This window comes from Eulemur rufifrons, chromosome 15, assembly GCF_041146395.1.
Source record: "Eulemur rufifrons isolate Redbay chromosome 15, OSU_ERuf_1, whole genome shotgun sequence".
NCBI classification, from domain to species: domain Eukaryota; kingdom Metazoa; phylum Chordata; class Mammalia; order Primates; family Lemuridae; genus Eulemur; species Eulemur rufifrons.
The window spans coordinates 69,265,808-69,287,752 of NC_090997.1; the positions used below are offsets into that span (position 1 = coordinate 69,265,808).

Genomic DNA, 21,945 nt, shown 5'->3' on the forward strand with positions numbered 1-21,945 from the left:
CACTTATTTTTGCCTAATAACCAAATCATTCTCTGACTCTAGCTCAAGGATACGGCCAATGATGAATAACCCAATTCAGGTGAGTGTCGTGAATATTATCAGAGAGATCTGAAAGAAATGGCATCACCTCGTAATAATTGCCTCCTCTTAGAACAACTTATTAGTTTCTAAATTTATTTTCCTTATGGCAGTAATGTTATAAAACTTTAAATCTCAGTGGCCTCAGTAAATTCACATAGAAAAAAGGCTTGACTTTCCTACGGCTCACCACATGTGCAGAGACCTATGAGCATATGGAAAAAGAGTGACACTGTGTGGTGAGATCAAAGAATGTGTTCCTTGGTCAAACAATATTGGTTTTGATGTTTCACCTCCTAGTTGCTTTCCATTTTAATGGAATATTACGAGTCATCTTCAGAGGTTAGAATATGGATCAGGTCATATTTTTCTACAAATACATTTTTCTTATTAAACTTAAAAAAATCTCACATAAGAAGACTATTTGGCATCCAGATTTTAAAAAATATATGAACATAGACATAGCATATATCACAATATTCCACTCTAGACACCCACACCAAGGCCATAACTCACCTCCACTTTTAGTTTTTCCCCAAATCTCTTTTCCCAGAGGTAAATGTTCCAAAGGATCTGAATAATAATTCTTCACAGCTATCTGTATCATATACGTTGAAAATGGTTGTAAATCTTCAATATGGGCTATACTATCCTGAAATTCCTGTAATTAATTTTTTAAATCAATATCTCATTCTTACATTTGATACAAATGGGTAAAAATTATTTAATAAAAGAGAAAAAGTTAAAGACTTAAAAAAGTTAATTTATTTTAAATTCTAGGTTATTGATAGTAATACCACTGTCCTAATCTACCCAGACCTCAGTTGTTTAATATCTCCAAGAATGAATGTCAAATGATTGGCAGCCCTCAGTCAGTTTTGTGGCATAACTCATTTCACATAAGAAGGTAAATTCCTAGAAGATACTATTTCATTATAATTGCATTAGAAATTCAGCAAGTTGGCATTGTAAAGAAGTGACACATAAGTGAATACAATAAAAGAGTAAGTTACATTATCTAATCATTCTGGGAAATAAAGCTTAAGAGAACAAAAAGACTCTCTTTAGACCAATGGTTCTCAACTTGGTTGTGCTTTGGAATTATCTGGGAAGTTTTAAGAAAAGCCTGGATACCCCCCCCCCCCAGAGATTCTGATTAAGTTATCTTGGGTGAATATTGGACCCAGAATTTTTAAAAAGCTCCACTGTGCGAACAATGTTGAGAACCACAGCCACAGACCCATATCAATCAACGTGAAGACAATAAGATAGATTAATAACAGAAATGTCCAATGCCACAAACCCAATCTTGGTCAGCCAAATACTTCAACCTAACTCTGAAACAACTCCTTTTAGAAATGTGTAAAGAAAGGTTAAAATAAACAAAATAAATTAAGTAACAAAGAATCATATATACCTAATGGCAAAGCATATAGTGTTTAATGTCCAATAGATGATGGTCAATTTCACATTTTGAATTGGCTAAATAAAGCCAAGCACAAAACAAAATATTGGATATATATGATTCCATCACTAAGGAAACTGAAACACTAATGCCAATGATAGAATAAATAGTGCCCTTTCATTCATTCATTCAAGAAATATCTAGTGAATGCCTAGACTGTGCTAGGTGCTAGGGATACAATGATGATGTATAGCAGACATAGGCTATCCATAACAGTACGTTTCATAACATATAGGCAATAATAGACAAAAATATAATATAAAATTTCATATTAGATAAATGCTATGGAGAAGAGGTATATGGCAATGTTCTTTCTGTCTAATTCATTTGTTACTCCTCAATCTTCAATCTGCTGGATATGCCACAAAAACAAGTCTCTATCACTCTCTGGGGATAATTAGATAATCAGGAAGGGGAAAAAATCCAGTTCTTTCAGGATAATTAGAAAACTGTGACCATGGCAATCCATCAACTAGCCAGGGCTAATATACTTTCTTGAAGCTTAACCTACTCCCAGACAAGAAAACTAGAACACAATGTGTTTTGATGAATCATCAGCTGTAAAAATTTGCATAATAGTGCATCTCAGACCATATAGAAAATATTTTACTATGGCTAATAATTTTATGTCAAAAAGGGCATAGTGTGAAAAGACAAAGACCACTAGCTCCAATCTTACCAGAATTCTGTATTTCAAGCCAGAGCTGTTTCTCTTGCCATTAACTTCTGTGTAATAAACGACGTATGTTGGAGTAGGGCGGGTGATGCCATACCCAGTGAGATTTGTCTTGGCCAGAGGTAATTTGATTGTGAGGCTAATGTTGGTGGCATTAAGTATAGTCGGTTCCTCAGTATCTGAAGCTAAAGACAGAAATGCTTTATCTAAAATAAGAAGAGAACAAAGATTAAATATATACACATACATGTATAAGAGTGGAACAGTAGATTTATTTAACAACAACGGTAATGTCAAAGTTAGAAAGAAATTTGTAGAAAATATGTAACTTTTGCTTGAAAGGATGAATACAAAAATGCTTTTGAAATCTTCTCTTTGAAGAAACAAAAATGGCTAATGTTGATACTATGTGTGGCAGACACTGCTAGTCTACCAAATACTCTCCTACCTTCCATATGTCTGTTATTGTTCAGTGTGATATGCCTGAGAAAAAACTAACTTTCTGAGGTTTGATTGCCGTCCAGGCAAGCATGTGACACAGTCTGGCCAATCAAATGTAAAGTGGGTGGAGCCATCGTCTTACTGATGATAAAGAGCTGACTCTCTGCCCACACTTCCGCCCTTCACTCTGTTCCCGCTTAGCGGGCAGATGTGACGTCCTAGAGCGGCAGCAGCGATCTTGTGAGAACTGAATAAAAGACATACTAAAGAAGTCTGGAGGAAAGACGGAAGTCCTGGTGCTTGATGTTATTTTGGAGCTGCCTGGCCACCACATACCACCAAACACATCGCATCCTGCACAACTCCAGGGAGCACCATTCACAGAGACTACCATGGGAACCGTCTGCTCCAGACCAGTGCAATGGTGTTAGGGACAGAAAAACAAGAAGTAATGGAATGATAAGAGTAGAAAAACAAGAAGGAGGAAACAGTTAAAGAAAAACAATAAAAAGGAAATAGTTGCAGAAAAATAACCAGGGAAAACAGTTATTTCAGTCTTAAAGAATGGGGCAACTAGACCATGGAACAGTGACGACCAGCGAGAAAATAGAAAAACACCATAAATGGTGACTTTCCCCATCACCTGTATAGGAAAAAGGAATGTCTGGAACATAACCTTTAAGTTATGTCCATACCTGGAAAAATCTAGACCCCAAAACCTGTGACATATAGTCATAAGTAATTATACCTGACCTTTACATCAACATATACTACTAACATATAAAAGGAAAAACATAGAAGACAGTGTCTTTTCCACTCACCCAGACAGACTCATTTCCCTTTAGGAAATGTACTTTCACTTTTCACCCATAAACTTTCCTTACAAAAAATTCTTCACCCATACTTGCTGGGTGTCTTTCATCTCTCTCCATTTCATGGGCCAAGGCTTGCGATTCCTCCAAGCCAGGAGCCCAAGAGCTGGGGAAACACTTCAAAGTCCAGCCGTGGACAGGACCATGACAATGGTACAACCACACTGCAGGCTCAGTTTAAGCCTCTGAAATCATGTTTCTGTCACTTACAGCTGAATGCAGCTTCTATTATTCTGATTAAGACTCATGTAAAACACCATCTAAAAATGCTGCACCGTCACACAAAGAGAACACAATATGCAACTAGCTCCAAATATGATTTTAATATGAAATCTAACAGTCTTACACTAGTTAACTAACTCTTTAACTCATCATACACAGCACTTTGTAATCTGGCCCCTGCCCACTGCTCTGTCCCATGTCTGACTTTGTGTCCCCACCACACACCACATGTTCTTCTGCCAGAGCACTAGCCACATTTGATTCTGGTTTTGGTTTTCCCTTAGGTGATTTCTTTTCTTTCTCTACCACTAGAATGTAAGCTTCTTGGACTGAGACTGTGGTTGATTTATCTTTGTTTCCCCAGAATCCAAAGAGGATGGCTGACACATATTAGTTATTTAATAAATGTTGTAGATCTTTATTAATTTGTGATATCAAAATATAAAGTATGTCCTTTTCATTCAGCCAGAAAATTATGGGGGAAATGTCTAAATCCTAAATGACTTGATCAAGCCAGCTCCTTCACTTATTAGCTTTTTGACCTTGGGAAGGTTACTCCAGCTCTTCTGTAAAGAAGAGATATTCTATAGCTATTTATATATTATTGTATCCTAGCACATGGTGAGAATTTTTAATGAATGTTAACCATTATCATCATCATTTGTGAGACTACTGAAAAATTAGGGGAAATAATACTGGTCTGATTTGGGCATTCTAAATAGGAATTTCCAAATGCATAAAAGAACGTTTAAAGGAACATCTGGGTTGCTGAGCATGTGGAGGTGCTGGGAGGATGACGTGCCTGTGGAGGACATAGAAACTTCATGCTGCCCACCCTCCATAACTTGCCCTGTGCCTCTCTTCCATATGGCTCTTCCTGAGTTATATCCTTTATAATAAACCAGTTTAAAGAAAGAATTTTTAAAATTAGAACTATGTCATAAATTTCTAGTAACAAGGAATATCCAAGGAGATTATGAACCTAAGTTTGAGGATACTTGGGAGTATGAGAATTGGAGATGGATAACTTCACTAATGTTACAAAATAGGCCATTCTCCAGTTCAACCATGTTTATCCAATAGTATTCAATTTGTACTGATTTCTAGTCTACACTGGGAACACTCATGTCAGTAACCAGAGCAATAATCTGATTCAAAGGTCATTGGTACTTTGTCAGTCTTTTATTTTTATTTAACCGACATGATATGATATATTGAAGTGTTAGGAATGTTATTCAGGACAGGAAAATATGTTTTTTTCATTAATATGTTTTCTTTCTTTTTTTAATCCCATTCTTTTTTTTATTTCAAAATATTAAGGGAGTACAAATGTTTTCGTTACATAGATAGCTTTTGTAATGTTTAAGTCAGGTCTATAAGTGTACCCATCACCTGAATAGTGTTCATTGTGCCTGTTAAGTAGGTTTTTACCCCTTCCCTTTCTTGATTTCCAATGACTTTTACTTCTCTCTGTGCCCTTGTGCCTCACGAAAAAGAGTAGCTAACTGGTAATTGCTTAAAATTTCCAGCAGATGGAGATAAAGTACCTTTAATAATGTAACCAGACAGCAGCAAAATAAAGTTGACACCTCTTTTCAAATAAAATAATGATGATATTATATTAATTATTTTTTAATGATTAAAAAAATTCATGCTACTTTTAGGATTTTTATTTTTAAGGATACGTGTGTGTGTTTGTGTGTAGGGTGTGTGTTTGTGTGTGTGTGTTCAACTTCAAACAGATATTGAATGGACTTTTTTTAAGATATTTTTAGTGCAGTTTTAGGTTCATAGCAAAACTGAAAGGAAAGTACAGAGATTTCCCATATACCCCGTGCCCGTACACATGCGTAGCCTTCCCTCATTATCAATACCTGAACCAGAATGGTATATTTGTTACAATCAATGAATCTATATTGACACATCATTATCACCCAATGTCAAAAGTTAACATTAGGGTTCAATCTTGTGTTGTACATTTTATGGGTTTGGAAAAATGTGTAATGACATGTATCCACCATTATAATATCATATAGAATATTTTCACTGCCTAACAATCCTCTGTGCTCTACATATTCATCCCTTCCTCCCTCTTACTAACCCCTGGCAACCATTGATTTTATTACTGTCTCCATAGTGTTAACTTTGCCAGAATGTCATATAGTTGGAATCATATAATATTTAAAAACTCTTTGCCAAACCCAAAGTCATCTAGACTTTATCCTACATTATTTTCTAGGAGTTTTATAGTTTTGCATTTTACCTTTAGGTCTGTGATCTATTTTGAGTTAATTTTTGTGATAAGTGTAAGGTTTATGTCCACACTAAACTTTTTGCATGTGGATGTCCAGTTGTTCCAGCACAATTTGTTGAAAAGACTATTTTCCATTGTATTGCTTTTGTCCATTTATCAAAGATCATTTAACTATATTTATATGGATCTCTTCTGGGGCTCTCTATTCTGTTCCACTGATCTATTTGCCTATTCTTTCACCGATACCACACTGTCTTGGTATCTGTAGCTTTATAGAAAGTCTTGAAGTTGGGTAGTGTCAGTTTTCCAACTTTGTTCCTCTCCTTCAATATTGTGCTAGCTATCCAGGTCTTTTGCCTCTTCCTGTAAACCTTAGAATAAGTTTGTCAATATCCGCAAAATAACTTGCTTGGATTCTGATTGGGATTGCATTTATTCCTATTTTTGTCTTCCACTCTTTTTCTGCCTTTTGTGGTTTTAATTGAGCATTTTATATGATTCTGTTTTCTCTCCTTTCTTAGGAATCAGTTATACTTTATTTTTTTACTTTTTTTAGTGGTTTACCCTAGAATTTGCAATATATAATTACAACTAATCCAAGTCCACTTTCAAATAACACTATACCACTTCACTGCTAGTGCAAGTACCTTATAATAACAAAATAATCCTAATTCCTTTCTTCTATCCTTTGTATCATTGCTGTCATTTATTTTGCTTATATGTAAGCATAAATAAGCATATATATATACACACACACATACACAGCCATAAGCATACACAATTGATACATTGTTGCTATTATGATTATTTTGAATAAACTGTTGTCTGTTAGATCAATCAAGAATAAGAAAAATAAAAACTTTTATTTTACCTTCACTTACTCCTTCTCTAGTACTTTTTCTTTCTTTATGTAAATCTGAGTTTCTGTCCTACATAATTTTCCTTCTTTCTAAAGAACTTCTTTTAACATTTCTTGCAAGGCAGGTCTACTGACAATAAATTCCAACAAATTTTGTCTGAGAAAGTCTTTATTTCTCCTTTCCTTTTGAAGGATAATTTCTCAGAACACGAAATTCTAGGTTGGATTTTTTTTTTTCTCTCAACATTTTAAATATTTCACTCCTGTCTCTTCTCACGTATATGGTTTCTGAGAAGCTAAACATAATTCTTACCTTTGTTCCTCTATGAGCACAGTGCTTTTTTCCTCTGGTTTCTTTTAGAATTTTTTTCTTTATCTTTGATTTTCTGCAGTTTCAATATGATAGGCCTAGGGTAGGGTTTGTTTTTGTTTTGTTTTGTTTTGTTTTTGCATTTATCCTACTTGGTGTTCTCTAAGACTCTTATATCTGTAGTTTGGTATCTGACATTAATTTGGGGGAAATTCTCAGTCATTATTGTTTCAAATATTTCTTCTCTCCCTTTTTCTCTTTCTTCTCCTTCTGGTCACATTACATATATGTTACACCTTTTGTAGTTATCCCATAGTTCCTGCATATTCTGTTGTGGTGTTTTTTACCTTTTTGTCTTTGCTTTTCAGTTTTGGAGGTTTCTACTGAGATGTCTTCAGGCATAGAGATTCTTTTCTCAGCCATGTCCAGTCTACTGATAAGTCCACCAAAGGCATTCCTCATTCATTACAGTGTTTTTGTCTCTAGGATTTTTTTCATTTTTCTTAAAATTACCATCTCCTTGTTCACATTGACCATCTTTTCTTGCATGCTGACTACTTTATCCATTAGAGTCCTTAGCATATTAATCATAGTTGTTTGAAATTCCCAGTCTAATGATTCTAACATCCCTGCCATATTCAAGTCTGGCTCTGACACTTTCTCTGTATCTTCAATCCGTGTTTTACATCTTTTAGTATGCCTTGTATTTTTTTTCTTGATAGTTAAACATAATGTACTAGGTAAAAGAAATTACCGTAAATAGGCCTTTAGTAATGTGGTAGGAAGACGGGGTTGCGGGGGGAGGCATTTAGTCCTAGGTTAGTCTTTTAGTGAGTCTTTGCCTTTGAATTGTGAACTTCATAAGTTCTTCCCCGTCCCCTCCACCCTCCTAGATGGAACAGGATGGCTAAAGTGGGCTTGAATTGGTGTTTTCTTTTCCCCAGGTCAATTAGGCACTGATAAAATCCCAGCAGGTTCAGCTCTGGTGAAATAATTTCTCTTGAGGGCAGATCTTGTTAGGAAAACAGAATGTTCTGTCATATTTCTAAATGGTTCCTTTTACCCTTCCCCTGCTAGAAATACAAGGGGATTTTCTAAGATATTCACTGTGAGAACTAGCTAATGGTCCTGGACTAGCTAACTCACAAAATGGTGAGGGTACCCCTATGACAGGGTACCCCTATGCCTGGGTCCCCCTGGAGTTTTTAACTCGGAGTTGCTCACTCTGAGCTTCTAGCAATTCATCAATTACAGTTTAGGCTTTCCTACCCCCAACACTGGTTCCCACAAAGGTTTCTGCTCATGGTTTCTTGCTCTGGAAATATGATTCTCTATATCCACTTATCTGTCTTTTCCGCTTGGGGGGCAGCCCTGTGACCTCACTTCTCTATGGATCTAAGAAGAGTTGAGTTTTCAGTTTGCTCAGCTTTTTACTTATTAGGACAGAGTTGCAATTTTCAAGTTTCTTATATATTGGGCCAGAAACCAGAATTCACATAGAGTTTTAAAATGTCTTAAATTTCTCAAAGTACAAAAGAAATTTTTTTACAAAAATATGAACTAAGCTTATTTGTAAATTCTCATGTTTCTCAATTTATATATTTTATAAATAAATACATTTAAACAAAGACAATTTGTTTCATTCATTTCTGTCCCTCCCAAGAGGAGAGTTATACTTAATTTAGAATGACATTTGCACCTTAATGGCAAAGAAAGCTTGATAAGAGAATGAGGCAACACAATACTGTTTTTGTTTGTATGGTTTTGACATTTCAAAAATATTTCACTATGACTCTCAGTAGAAAATAGTTCCGCTATAACATGATACATGTATTCCTATAAATCATTGCATTATACAAATGCACAGTAAATTTCATAGAGCTTATGGGTAAAGTGGGATTAGGAGCACAACACTGAAAAGCTTCATCAGTGACACATTAAAAAAAGACAGGAACTTAATAAAAATGGTAGCATAGATCTACACATGTCAAATGATACTACATAATACTACAATAACAATACATATAAATACATAAAAATTCAATGCATAATACTACTTAAGGCATAAGACGTAATATTACAACAAATATGGCACATTACCTTGAAAAAGACTTGAGGTTTTATGCAATACTTTTTGACACCACTGGGAGGCCACAAATATCACCAAGAGAGAAAAAAGAGAGGAAGAAGAGAAATTATGGGACTGAGAAGAGAAAGAGAACAAAGAGAACAATAGGACATGGGTTTCCCATGTCTAAAGTTGCCCATCAGAGCCCAAGCTGTGTATACACACAGAGGTAATTTGTAACCCAGGGCAAACAGCAATCACAGTGTGCACTAAAGACTGGAGCAACAAAGGGGTTAGAGGGACAGCCTTGGAAAAGGAGACATTATGAGATTTTTCTGACTCTAAACTAGGAGAACAAGCTGATTATAAATGTGATTTTATTACCTGGAAAAGGCTGCATAACTGAACTGTAAGCCAAGATATGCTTACTCCTCAGGGTCTTCACCTGGGAGAGGATGGCCCCATTTCTTTTCTTTGCTTGATAAATCTGTGTGCTGGCCTTTGCTGTGATGATCCAATATATAAATTCCCCATCCACAGTTAAGCTAACAAGTGTTGTTCCTGTTGATTAAAAACATAAAGAACAAAATACACATCTTAAATTTTCTACTCCAAACAATATATGACATCCTTTCTCTATATTATAACTGCTAAAGTTTGAATCTATTATTTCAGTATGAAAAATACTTTTATTTTATGTCATTTGCCTAAAGATTTTAGAAGTGTTTTCTCATTTTAGCTTTATATCAAGCCAATAAGGTAAATACTATTATTACCATTTTGTAGAAGTACAAACTGAGACCTGAAAAAGTTAAATGATCTGCTCAAGACCATAAAATTAGCAAAGGGCAGAGCCAAGATTTAAAACCCACTTATGTGACTTCAAGTCAAGTGATGCCAATCTGAGGGACTTGTTAGATTATAAACATGGGGCTCAGAGCCTTACTCAATATTTTTATCAATGGTTTGGAATGAATGCATAGTAAACATATTTATCAAGTTTTCAGATAATACATGATTACAACTATCACTAGCAGGTTTAGTTACAGCCTTGAAATTCAAAAATATCACAACAGAGGCCAGGCGCGGTGGCTCATGCCTGTAATCCTAGCACTCTGGGAGGCCGAGGCGGGAGGATCGTTTGAGCTCAGGAGTTTGAGACCAGCCTGAGCAAGAGCAAGACGCTGTCTCTACTAAAAAATAGAAAGAAATGATTTGGACAGCTAAAAATATATATAGATAAAAATTAGCCGGGCATGGTGGCACATGCCTGTAGTCCCAGCTACTCGGGAGGCTGAGACAGAAGGATCACTTAAGCCCAGGAGTTTGAGGTTGCTATGAGCTAGGCTGACACCATGGTACTCTAGCCTGGGCAACAAAGCGAGACTCTGTCTCAAAACACAAAAAATAAAATAAAATAAAATAATAAAAAATATCACAACAGAATTAAGAAATGGATTGAAATTTAATAGGAACAAATATAACATCCTAACTTCAAACTGAAAATAAACTCTGCAAATGGATGCATGAAAGAGATCTGGCTTAACAATAGCTAACGTGAAAAGACTATGGGTTTTCCAGGGGCAGGCGCTCAAAGCCCTGATGCCACTTTCAGCTATGGTAGAAAGAAGACCCAGGGCATCCGAGCCCCCCGTGCACTGATCAGAACACATTGAGAGTATAGCATGTCATTATGAGGGCAACATTTAAGAGGATATTATCCCACTGGAGTGAAATGACAGGAAGGCGACTAAGACAAAGAAAGATCTAGAAGCCATATCACCTGAGAAGTTGTTACAGATACCTAAATTTTTCCTCTAAAAAAAATGCTCAGAATGGGCTCTGACAGCTACCTCTACACAGTTGAATGGCTGTCATGTGGAAAGTGATTAATTTATTCTTCATAGATTTAGAGATCAGACCTAAGATCAATGAATGGAGAGAAGACTTTGGCTAAATATAAGGGAAAAAATATAATATCCAGAATTGTCAAAAACATGAAACAGACTTCCTTATAAAGTAGTGATATTTTTATAAACATGTATTCCAGTACTATTTTTGTAGAAAAAAATCTCTTGCAACATCATGACAGCTAAATGATCTCTAAAGTCATTTTAATTTTCTAAGGATAAAATTAAAAATTTCAATTATGGATTTATGAAAGAATGACAGTTTTATACCTATATGATAATGGCCCACTAGGTAATTCTTGTGTATCAGATGTTAAAGAAAAAATTATTCTGACACTTCCTAAAATGGCCAAAAGGACTTTAGTAAAAACTAGTGCAATATTGCAATAGGGGAGACAGATGTTGCAATACAACAAAGACAGTAGGGGATTTATAGCCAACAAGCTGAGTGAGGGAATCAGCAGATGGACAGTTACTAAGAGGGAACATCACAGGTGGAGGGATCCATGTTAAACTAGCCTAACAGGATTCTTTGCTGAAGGCAGGCAAAGGTCCTGGATATCAAGGGTCGGGGACTAAGAAGTTGATCAGATATCAAGGGTGGGGGACTCTCTCTAAGCTGATTTAGTAAGATTCTTACTAAAACTGGACTGAGCAAGAATGGACATGGGAAGGCCAAGGTCAAAGTGCAGTCAAGAAGAGGGCTTAGGTCAGGTGCAGTGGCTCATGTCTGTAAGCCCAGTGCTTTGGGAGGCCAAGGTGGGAGGATTGCTTGAGGCCAGAAGTTCTAGACAAGCCTGGACAGGATAGCGAGACCCTGTCTCTCCAAAAAATTTAAAAAATTAGCCAGACATGGTCATGTGCACCTATAGTCCTAGCTACTCGGGAGGCTGAGGTGGGAGGGTCACTTGAGGCTGCAGTGAGATATGATGGCATCACTGACTCCAGCCTGGGTGACAGAGAAAGACCCTATCTCTAAAAAAAATTATAAAAGGCTCAGAGGGTCATAACAAAGTTTGGTCAAGGAAAGAGTCTTTACACAGATTTCACAGAATCAAGCAATTTACCCAAGAGGAGAAATTTAAAACATAATCTGTACTCTTAAGCCCATTGGGAGGACATAGGAATTATTTCTAAAAGGCTCTGGGTGACATGTCAACAAAACCATATGTGCAATTATAACACATACTTATTTGCAATTTCAAAACTTCACTATATAATCCAGCACTAACCAACAGAACTTTCAGTGTTGATAGAAATGCTTTATGCCTATGTTGTCCAATACAGGAGCCACGAGCCATTTGTGGCTTTTGAGCATTCAAAATGTGGCTAGTGTAACTGAGGGATTAAATGTTTAATTTTAATTAATTGTAATTAGTTGTAATTTAAATCATCACATATGGCTAGTGATGATCATATTGGGCAAGGAAGAGTAGACTCTCAAGAGTATATGAAATATTTAGAATGTATTTTTTTTTTTTTTTTTTGCTGTTGGAATTACTTCTAATTAGGAGACTTTCAAGTTGTATTAAACATTCAAACATTTTCTCCACAAGCATGTGAATTTCAACAGCTAGACCTGCCAGGTATTGACCAACTCATGTTGAAAGTGAAGTCAATGGATCCAAAGTAGAAATAAAATAGGGTACTGGTAAGATCATAGATGTAATTAGGCCCGGTTTCAACTTCTCTACTAACTAACTGTGGCGCTTGGACAAGTTACTTTACCTTTCTCAGCCTCAGTTTCCTCATCTGTAAAATGAGGATATTAGTACCTATCTCCTCAAGGTATCATGAATGTTAAAGGAGATATGGCATTTAGTAGCATGGTTAGAATACATAGTTAAACTCATTAAATTGTAGTTCTGTTATTAAGCACAAAACCTTTTTTAAAACACAGATTTAGAAAATTATGTGAATCCCTACATACAATTTCCCTGGAAACAACTTGATTTGAATTCTACAAGAACACTCAGCATGGTCCAGAGAAAATACCATGTGTATATTCTTTGAGTATACGGGGGATGCAAGCCCTTTCTAATGGGATGGGAGAAGCTGCTGTTATTAATGAAGATCTATGTACACATATCAGCATCTTACCAAGCATAGCAGGCACCAAGACAACTCTCCAACACTGACATCCTTCCAAATCCATTGCCCAGATCTCCTGTATTTTGGCAAAGTATATCAGTGGTTTCTCTAGGTCGGAGGTATCAATAGTCATTGCTCCACTTAACTCAAATTCAGTCACGTTACAAGAACATTGGCTCCTTCCATTTTGGTGGTTTGTGGCTGTGGGTTGCAGAACGTGGTGCAAGGTGTGGTTGATAATACTGTAGTAGGACATCTGATAGCCCAAATCGGAAACTTCTGTCCAATACAAGCGACTATAGGGGGGAAAAAGTCCCTTCAACTTAACGAGTAAAATCAAATATTGGTTCCTAATGAAGATCAGCCATTTCTAATGATTGGACGGACAAATGCAAGAGCATGCCCATCCAAGTGTCCAATAACTTTCCGAGATGAGGAAGGTCACAGAAGTCCAACTTATAGCATTTCCAGTGATCTTTTTTAATAAATGGGTTTATAACTAAAGCCTTGAGCTACAATGACTTTAGGCAATGTATTAAATGGCTCATTAATGGCTGTAAAAATGAAATATATTTGCATACTTTTCATCAATGCCCATCTCTATTCCCCTCCTCTTGTTTGTTTCTACTTCTTAATACTAGTTAACAATCTAGTTTCAAAATAGCCTACTCCCATGTTTATGGTACAAACAAAAATATATCTTTCCAGCCTGGGAAATTGTCCACTCAGTTGCTGAATGGAGACCTTAAAGCTTATCTTATGAGGATATTAATTAATTAAAATGGATGAGCCCAGAATAATTTTTGCTGTGTAAGACATGATGCCCATCTGTTCCCGCTCATCTCCTGCCACTCCCTCAGTCCCCTTCGTGTCCTTACCAACTGATAATATTATTACATACACTAGTATAAAAATCTGCTATTGTTTCCTGCTGGGAATGAGCCTAACTTTAGGTTAGTCAAATTGTCAGTATGGATTCAGTTTACCTATTTGTGGTTGTGGGCTCATAATTTATATGCAGAATTACTTCTATAAGATAATATAGTGAGCCAAGAACCCTAAGCATCGTATTTCTCTGTCATTAACTTCTAATATTAAATCACAGATATTACATTAGATATGCCCATGTCTATTTCATCACAATAGAAAAAAATACACTTACATACCTTAAAAGAGGATATACAGAAAAAGAAATTATTGTTGAATTCCTGTCACAAATCTTCAGCTCTCTGGGGTGTTTCACCTTGTGTTCAAGATCAACATCAAATATTTGCATTCCATTTTGTGATTCTTTCAGTGCAAAGTAGAGATGCCTTGAAATCCAGTCAATTGTAATAACTGTGATATCAAAAACCAGTGCATCTCGGAGGAGCTTAACAATAGGTAGAAAACACAGCTAAGGAGACAGTGGTTATTTTTTTTAATTTTAAGACTTTTCTATAATCACACATATCACTTATTTACTGCGCTTCTCCTTTGTAGTCCAAAACATCAATAATTCTAGATTACGTACCATTATAACATGGGCCCTCTTCTCACATTTTCCCTAGATAATTTCAACTACCATGACTTCAACTAGAATCCATAGACCACTGCTGCAAATCCACACCTTCAGGCACGAGCCTTCATGGAACTACTGATTCAAATATCAAACTGCCTACTAAACATCTCCGTATGAATTACTCCAGAAAACAGAGCTCATGACCCACCCCAAACCTGCTTTTCTCCTGCACTTTATATTTTTATAGATGTCCAACACCCACCCAAGGAGCCAATCTCGATGAACGCAGTTCCTCCTTGACTTCTTCCTCACACTCTACCCCCAGTGAGCTAGTGTCATGTTAAACGTCTCTCCAGTTTGTCCTCTCCTTCTCACCTCACTGCCATGGCCCTGCTCAGGCTGTGACATTCATTTTTCACCTTGATTTCTGGGATGGCCTCCTAATTGTCTCTCTCAGATTTAACCCTCTCCAAGTCATTATTCACACTGCTAACAGACAGGTCTTTCTAAAACACAACCATGTTAGTAACTCACTAAATTTCTTTAATGACTTGCTGTTGGCTTCCAGGTTGACAGCTGGCTCCTTAGCACAGGCAAGGAGGCCCATCATACTCCGGCTCCCGCCTCCTTCTCCTGCGTTACCACCTGCCTCTCCTCCACCCTCACCCCACCTTCATTCCAAACATGCTGTGGCTCTTTGTTTTCCTATCTTTGCGCTGGCTACTCCCTCAGCCTCTTCCCACCTTCCCTGGCTCATCGTCTTTGTCCCCAGGATGTTTTCCCATCCTACCTCCACCACTGCAGCCTGGATGGGGTGTCATTCTCTGTGACTTCACCACATCCTGCCCTCAGCTTAGCTAACACCTAGTGAATGCCTACCACGTGCCAGGCATTGTGCTAAACGCTCGACATGGATTATCTCATTGAATCTTCACAGGAACCCTACATTACCTAACCAGAGAGGTTAAATAACTTGCCAGTGGTCACAAATCTAGTAAGTGATGGAGCCAGAATTACATTCTAGTTAGTCAGATTCCAAAACTCACTCTCTAACCTTCCTAGTGCTAAACTAACACTAGACTGGCTTTGTTAAGAGCAAAGCCTGTAAATTTTGCCTCACTATTCCCAGGATCTAAAACACAGTGCCTTAAACCCAATAACTGTTTTGCTAGATTAACCCTGAATGACATTTTCCCAGAATCTATTCTGTATTCATTTGTGGCTAAATGATCACACATCTGATCTGTCCTTTCCAATCATTCTAATCTGAATGAGAACCATCAGCCAGTTATTTTAATTACAGGTGCGCGTAATATGCAAATGTTCCACTTTCTTCATTTTAAAAGAATTCCATAGTGAAATACCTCAGCGCTGGAACGATTGTGCAAGTCGAGAAGGAAGAGTGAGTTTCCCTCAGCGTAATACCCCATCTCATTATCAGCTGTGTAGCCCACGGCACTGATCTCTCTTTCACCCGAGAATGTCCACACAACTTGATTTTGATCCATGTCTAAAAAAACTATCTTGTTGCCAAGAAGAGTTATGAGGTAAGGAAATGGGTTGATTTCTGAAAACAAAAAACAAGTGGATAATATGTATGAGGAAGCTAATTTTAGTTTTAGCCAAGTCTCTTGATTCTGTATCAGGCAGTTTTGAAATCCATCGCCCCGTTTGGGTCATCTAGTACACTGTCTCAGTGAAGACTATAGGCTCTCTACCCCCAGGTTTATTTAAACATGTTTTGGTGAAAATCAAAATTGATTATTTTATCTGAACTTAACTTCAGCTCAGACACAGTGTTCATATCCCTGAAGATCCCAATGGGCACAAAACACTTTTAAATTGCTATACTCACAGATTCTATATAACAAATACCTGATACTGCAGACTTGACTATGTCAGAAAATGGTCCTGGCCCTTTAGATGTGAAGACTCGAACCTAAGAAAAGGCAATAAAAAACTGTATTCAACAGCGTTCTCAGTGGCAATGATTAAATGCTGAGATTGACAAATAATTGAATGTTTCATTTCTCACTCCTGATAGTTTTGAATAGTTATTTACATCAATATATAGCAATAAATCACTAAGAGGAAATATAGTGTCCAATATTCATGTTATTGGGTTTTCTCATCTAGAAAAGTACAAAGAAATGGTGCAGATATTTCTTGCAAAAAAAATGCATTGCTAAAAAAGGTCTGGGGATTTCATGTAAACCATGGGTGGTGATGGATGTTTAGTTAATCTGATTGTAATAATCATTACACAATGTGTACAGTCAGCATGTTATATACCTTGAATATATACAATATTTATTTGTCAATTAAACATTTTAAAAGGTCTCCAGCTATCTCCAAAATTAAATTATATAGAACATTTAAAAGAAACAAAATTGTACAAATTATGGTAAATTTCCATTCATCTTGAATTCAATAGCTAGAAGCTTCAAATAACTAAATTCACTGTATATTTTAAGAAGAGGATTTATTAAAAAATAATTAAACCTTATATTAAAAAATGATTACGCATTTCAAACCATTTTCACATACATTATCTCTTTTGAGCCTCACAACTACTAAGAGTAGAAACTGGACTGGGATCATAATTAAGGTAAGTAACTCATCCACAAAGATACATGTAGAAACTGGCATAAGGACCAAGTCTTCCGAGGTCTATATACTTTTCTTCCCACTGGACCATGCCACATCCTAACAGTAAAGTTTTAAACGTATTTTTAGGTAATTTTGTTGTAAAATAAATCATTTTCATTTCCATTTCCAAATCTTGCATGTGTACAATAGCCTACAAAGAAAATTGACATCTGTAATGAGAGCATCAAAATATAGAGCCTCAAGTAGTCTCTCAATCAACAAATCATTAGATTATTTTTCCTATACTTCTAGTATTAAATATATTTGACAGCCAGGCACAGTGGCTTATGCTTGTAATCCCAGCACTTCGGGAGATAAGGCAGGATGATCATTTGAGACCAGGAGTTTGAGACTAGCCTGGTCAACATGGTAATACCCTATCTCTACCAAAAACAAAAAATTAGCCAGGCCTAGTGACACATGCCTGTAGTCCCATCTACTCAGGACACTAAGGCAAGAGGATAACTTGAGCCCAGGAGTTCAAGGCTGCAGTGAGCTATGATGGTGCCACTGCACTCCGACCCGGGAGACAGAGTGAGATCCTGTCTCTAAAAAAATAATAATAAATAAATAAATATATTTTACCATATCTATTTGTGTGTGATTTCTAACTGTGCACATATATATGTATATGTATATATCATGCAGTCTTTGCTTTTGTACAGGACTGTGTTAAATGAAACATACATATCCGTGCATGTCATTTGGCACAGTGCTATGGTGACTAAAATTTGAAACTATATATACATATAGACAGATACACTTAACCAGAATATTTAAAATGTGTATTATCTTTAACTTTCATGTATAACTTATTTGACTAATATAGGAAATCAATTATCAAAATAATTACTAAATTGGAATTTTACAAAAAGAAAGCAGATCCATAGGCAACTCAAATCTCTAAAACACTTCTCAAAACATTATTTTCTCCAAGACAAAATGGAAAATAACTCTAAATGTATACATTATCACCAACACGGTCATTAATGAGGATATGAAAATCATCTAGCCATCTATTAAAAATGGAGAGCTATTTCATATGAAATTTAAAATGTCAGAATAAGGTGGCAATGGAATTTTTTGACTGCCATTCACTCTTTTCTACTCTATCCACAGATGAGTGATAACTGTGAGATATCACCTATGCTGACCCCCAGCTTTTATTCCCATTGGCAGCTCCAAGTCAGGACATCCAGGTGATTCCAGCGCTGCAGCTTTGGTAACTGACTAAAACACCCAGAGACATGGTTTTTTCTTTGCAGTAGGAGGATCGAATGAGATAATGAACATAAAAGTACCTACAGTACTTTTGTATGACTTTTGTATGAGATTGTTAGTATGACTTATAATGCTCTTGTTGAAAAATAGTGGTTTATCAAAATATCACATGTACCCTAAAAATATGTACAACTATGATATATCAATTTTAAAAATAAAAAAAAATCAGGAGTGTGAATTTAAAATAAATACATAAATAAAACTGTGATACAGATTCAAAAGAAAAAGAATGGTTTGTTCCGAATCTAAAAAGTATCGTGAGTGTGGGAAAGTTGTCCAGATGTCCTTTACTGGTGCTATCCCCTCTCCTTTCTATTCTTGTGCCACCCATTTGACCCCTCTGATCACAATGTACCCCACATTCCTGAGGAGTGGCAGAATTCTTCACCTAGTCCTCTAATTAACTTTCTGTTTGCACGATTAAGACTCCCATATCTCCCTTTCCTCCCTCATACCTGGAAGGCCACGAGGCACCTGGGACTCATGCCCTCAAGTTGAAAAGACATCACTGAGGGAGTGACATTGACAGCAATCCAGCCTTCAAATGGTTTGTTTGTATCGCTTTGGTTGGATATTTGATAGAAAATTTCAAATCTTATTAACACACCATTTTCATGCTTAGGTTTATCCCACCTAAATTCCACCACAACTTCATGCTTGTGGTATTTTCCACTTGGTAATACAAATATTCTGGTATTCTCTGGTGCTGATGGAACTGCAAAGCAGACACACAGGGCAGAAAAGAATATAAAGTTGACTTTTATCACTCATGATGGGGGTGTGGAACAACTGAACAATAAATATTTCTCATTCCAGAGAGTTGAGGTATATCTATCTCATTCTGAAAGGTCTTCAGAAGAGAATATTCCATAGATTTCATTAGGAACCTATCCTGACACTTTAGCAAATCTTACTGACAGGCAGACTACCTTACGTCCAACCCAAAGCCTTCCCACTACCACTGAAGCACATCTTTCTTGTCTGTGCCCTGTGTAAATGGAAGGTGTCTGGTTCTCGGTATAAAGTGCAATATTCACTCTCATCCTGAGCCATTTCCCTGGAGGTGGAAATGCCAGTCATCAGGAGTGATGGCAGTGACTCTAACCAGCCTTAGCTAGTTCAGGATGTAAAATACAGTATATTTCAGGGATCTAGGCCCTCGCAGCCTGAACACCCTAGGAGGCAGGAAGTTTTAGAGAAGGCTGATAACACCCCAAGGGTATGGTTTGGGAGTACTCATTTATTCTAGAGCCAAACCAATCAATTCAATCTCTCTCCATTCTTCAATCAAGAGAAATTCCTCTGTCTAGTGGCCAAGTCATTCTACCCTAGATATCCCTCTTCTTTCTTAGGACTCCTCCACAAGATCTCCACCCCCTCCTCCATTCCAATCACATTGCTTCTCAGTTCAGCACTCACAGCGTTATGCAATCTCCAGGCCTTCTTATGTTGTGCTTCTCACACGGGATACCTCTTCTGGCTCCATCTGTCAGGGCCCAGCTAAAGTTTCCACTCCCCTAAGGCCTTCCCTGGCCATGCAAATCCATGTGCCTCTCCCTCTCCTAAGAATGCTTGAGTCAGTTTGACATAGGTGCAGGTTTCATAGTCCCATCTCGCCACTCTGTGCCACTCTACTCAGTTATCACTGTCTTGTTTCTATTATTGTTCACTGTGTATGTGTTTATCTCCCTACTGTTTTATGAGCTCCATCAGAGAAAGCATCCTTTCTTGTCCCTTGTTAAATGTCCCTCAAATCTAGTATAGGACTGGCACACAGTAAGAGCTTAATAAATATTGGTCAATTTGAATAACATCCTGGCTATATTGTCAATTTCCTGAACGTAAAGGTCAAATATCATCATTCTTCCTTATCGCTCCAACATGCAGCAGAGTGGAGTTAACCCTTGCCCCCAGCGGATCCCTGATGGATGAAGTCAAGTCCATTTCCACAGAACAATACAACCAAAGCTGATATCACAAGACAATCTCAAACAGAGCACACCTAACTGCTCCAGAACCTGCCTGGGCTCCACTATGTTCCTGTTGTGTGATTCATGGATGAATATTACAGAAAGAATCTTAACAGTAAAAAATGCAATGGTGAATGGATATCTATATTTATTGAGCTTTTACTGTCTGCCAGGTCCTGTGCTAGGAAGTTTACATTAATTAAATTAATATGATACTATCATTCACCAACATTGGCAACAATGACTAAATGGAGATTTGATGAAACTGTAGTGAAAAGTCTGGATCAAGTCCCAGCTCTGCCATTTAGTAGCTATTTTATTTGGACAACTACTGGGTTTCCATTTTCTGCCTTGTATAATCAAGATGATATCACCTGTGCTACCTACCAAAGAGCTGTGTTAGAATCAAATGAAATGATGTTTCTGACACATAACTGGTATGTGATAAATCTTTAATAAAGGAGTGATACATACAACTGGGCTTTTATACATGTAATGATATAGCTAGTATCCTTTTTAAAATATATTCCCCAAAAAACATTAAATTTAGACATGGGGTATTCTCTCACACAAGATTCTGAGTTACCATCTATGAGAACAGCCTGCCTTCCAAAAAAATCTCTGCTCTTAAATGCCCATTTTCCTTATGAAGCGTTTTATAAATTATCCAAAACATGTTTCCACATCTTATATATCACTACAATCAAATGAAACAGTCATTAAGAAATCTTTGAAATAGTCTTTTGGAATAAATTATGTAAATTTATGTTAATGGTGCTATTCTAATCTCCAAAAAGTCATTGAAAGGGTATTGAATCTAAACACATCTATGAAACTGAAAGTTATTTTAAAATATTATGAACTGTCCATTCCAGCTCATAGAAAGTGAGATTCTGTCTTGTGCTCAAAAAAAGAGAGATCAAAAAAAGAGAGATCTTTAACCCTTGTACCTGTTTCAGGTGCTCGAAGTGATAGAGATGTTTTGGGGCCCTTTCCCCAGTACGTATAAGGAGTGACAGAAAGATTAAATAAGGCATAGGGCTCCAGCCCTTCCACAGTAAACAAAGGCAAAGGCTGTTGTTCACTAGCCAAGAACTAAAATATAAGCACAAAACATTATTTTCTTAGAGGGAGAATTATAAAATATTTCATTCCTAATTAAGATCTCCAAACTTTGGTTCACATGTAAAATCAAAATTTGCAATTTTGGAAATGCTAATTTTAGTAATGCTGATTTTGGTCAATCCCATGTTTCACCACATAGACCAGTTAAAGTATGTCCAACACAGAAGTTAGCA

At 36.7% G+C, this 21,945-nt stretch overlaps 1 protein-coding gene across 3 annotated transcripts in view; it reads right to left on the reverse strand.

The window, feature by feature from the left end:
• ROS1 (ROS proto-oncogene 1, receptor tyrosine kinase) overlaps window positions 1-21,945 on the reverse strand; it is a 105,652-nt gene that overhangs the window by 35,831 nt on the left and 47,876 nt on the right. For all 3 annotated transcript variants that reach the window (XM_069488340.1, XM_069488342.1, XM_069488341.1), the window contains 9 exons: window positions 21,598-21,742; window positions 19,133-19,392; window positions 16,623-16,686; window positions 16,112-16,314; window positions 14,413-14,618; window positions 13,256-13,542; window positions 9,630-9,806; window positions 2,223-2,425; window positions 595-739 (listed from right to left, as the gene is read on the reverse strand). In XM_069488340.1, coding sequence (XP_069344441.1) covers window positions 595-739; window positions 2,223-2,425; window positions 9,630-9,806; window positions 13,256-13,542; window positions 14,413-14,618; window positions 16,112-16,314; window positions 16,623-16,686; window positions 19,133-19,392; window positions 21,598-21,742 — 1,690 coding nt within the window. The remainder of the gene's footprint in view (window positions 1-594; window positions 740-2,222; window positions 2,426-9,629; window positions 9,807-13,255; window positions 13,543-14,412; window positions 14,619-16,111; window positions 16,315-16,622; window positions 16,687-19,132; window positions 19,393-21,597; window positions 21,743-21,945) is intronic.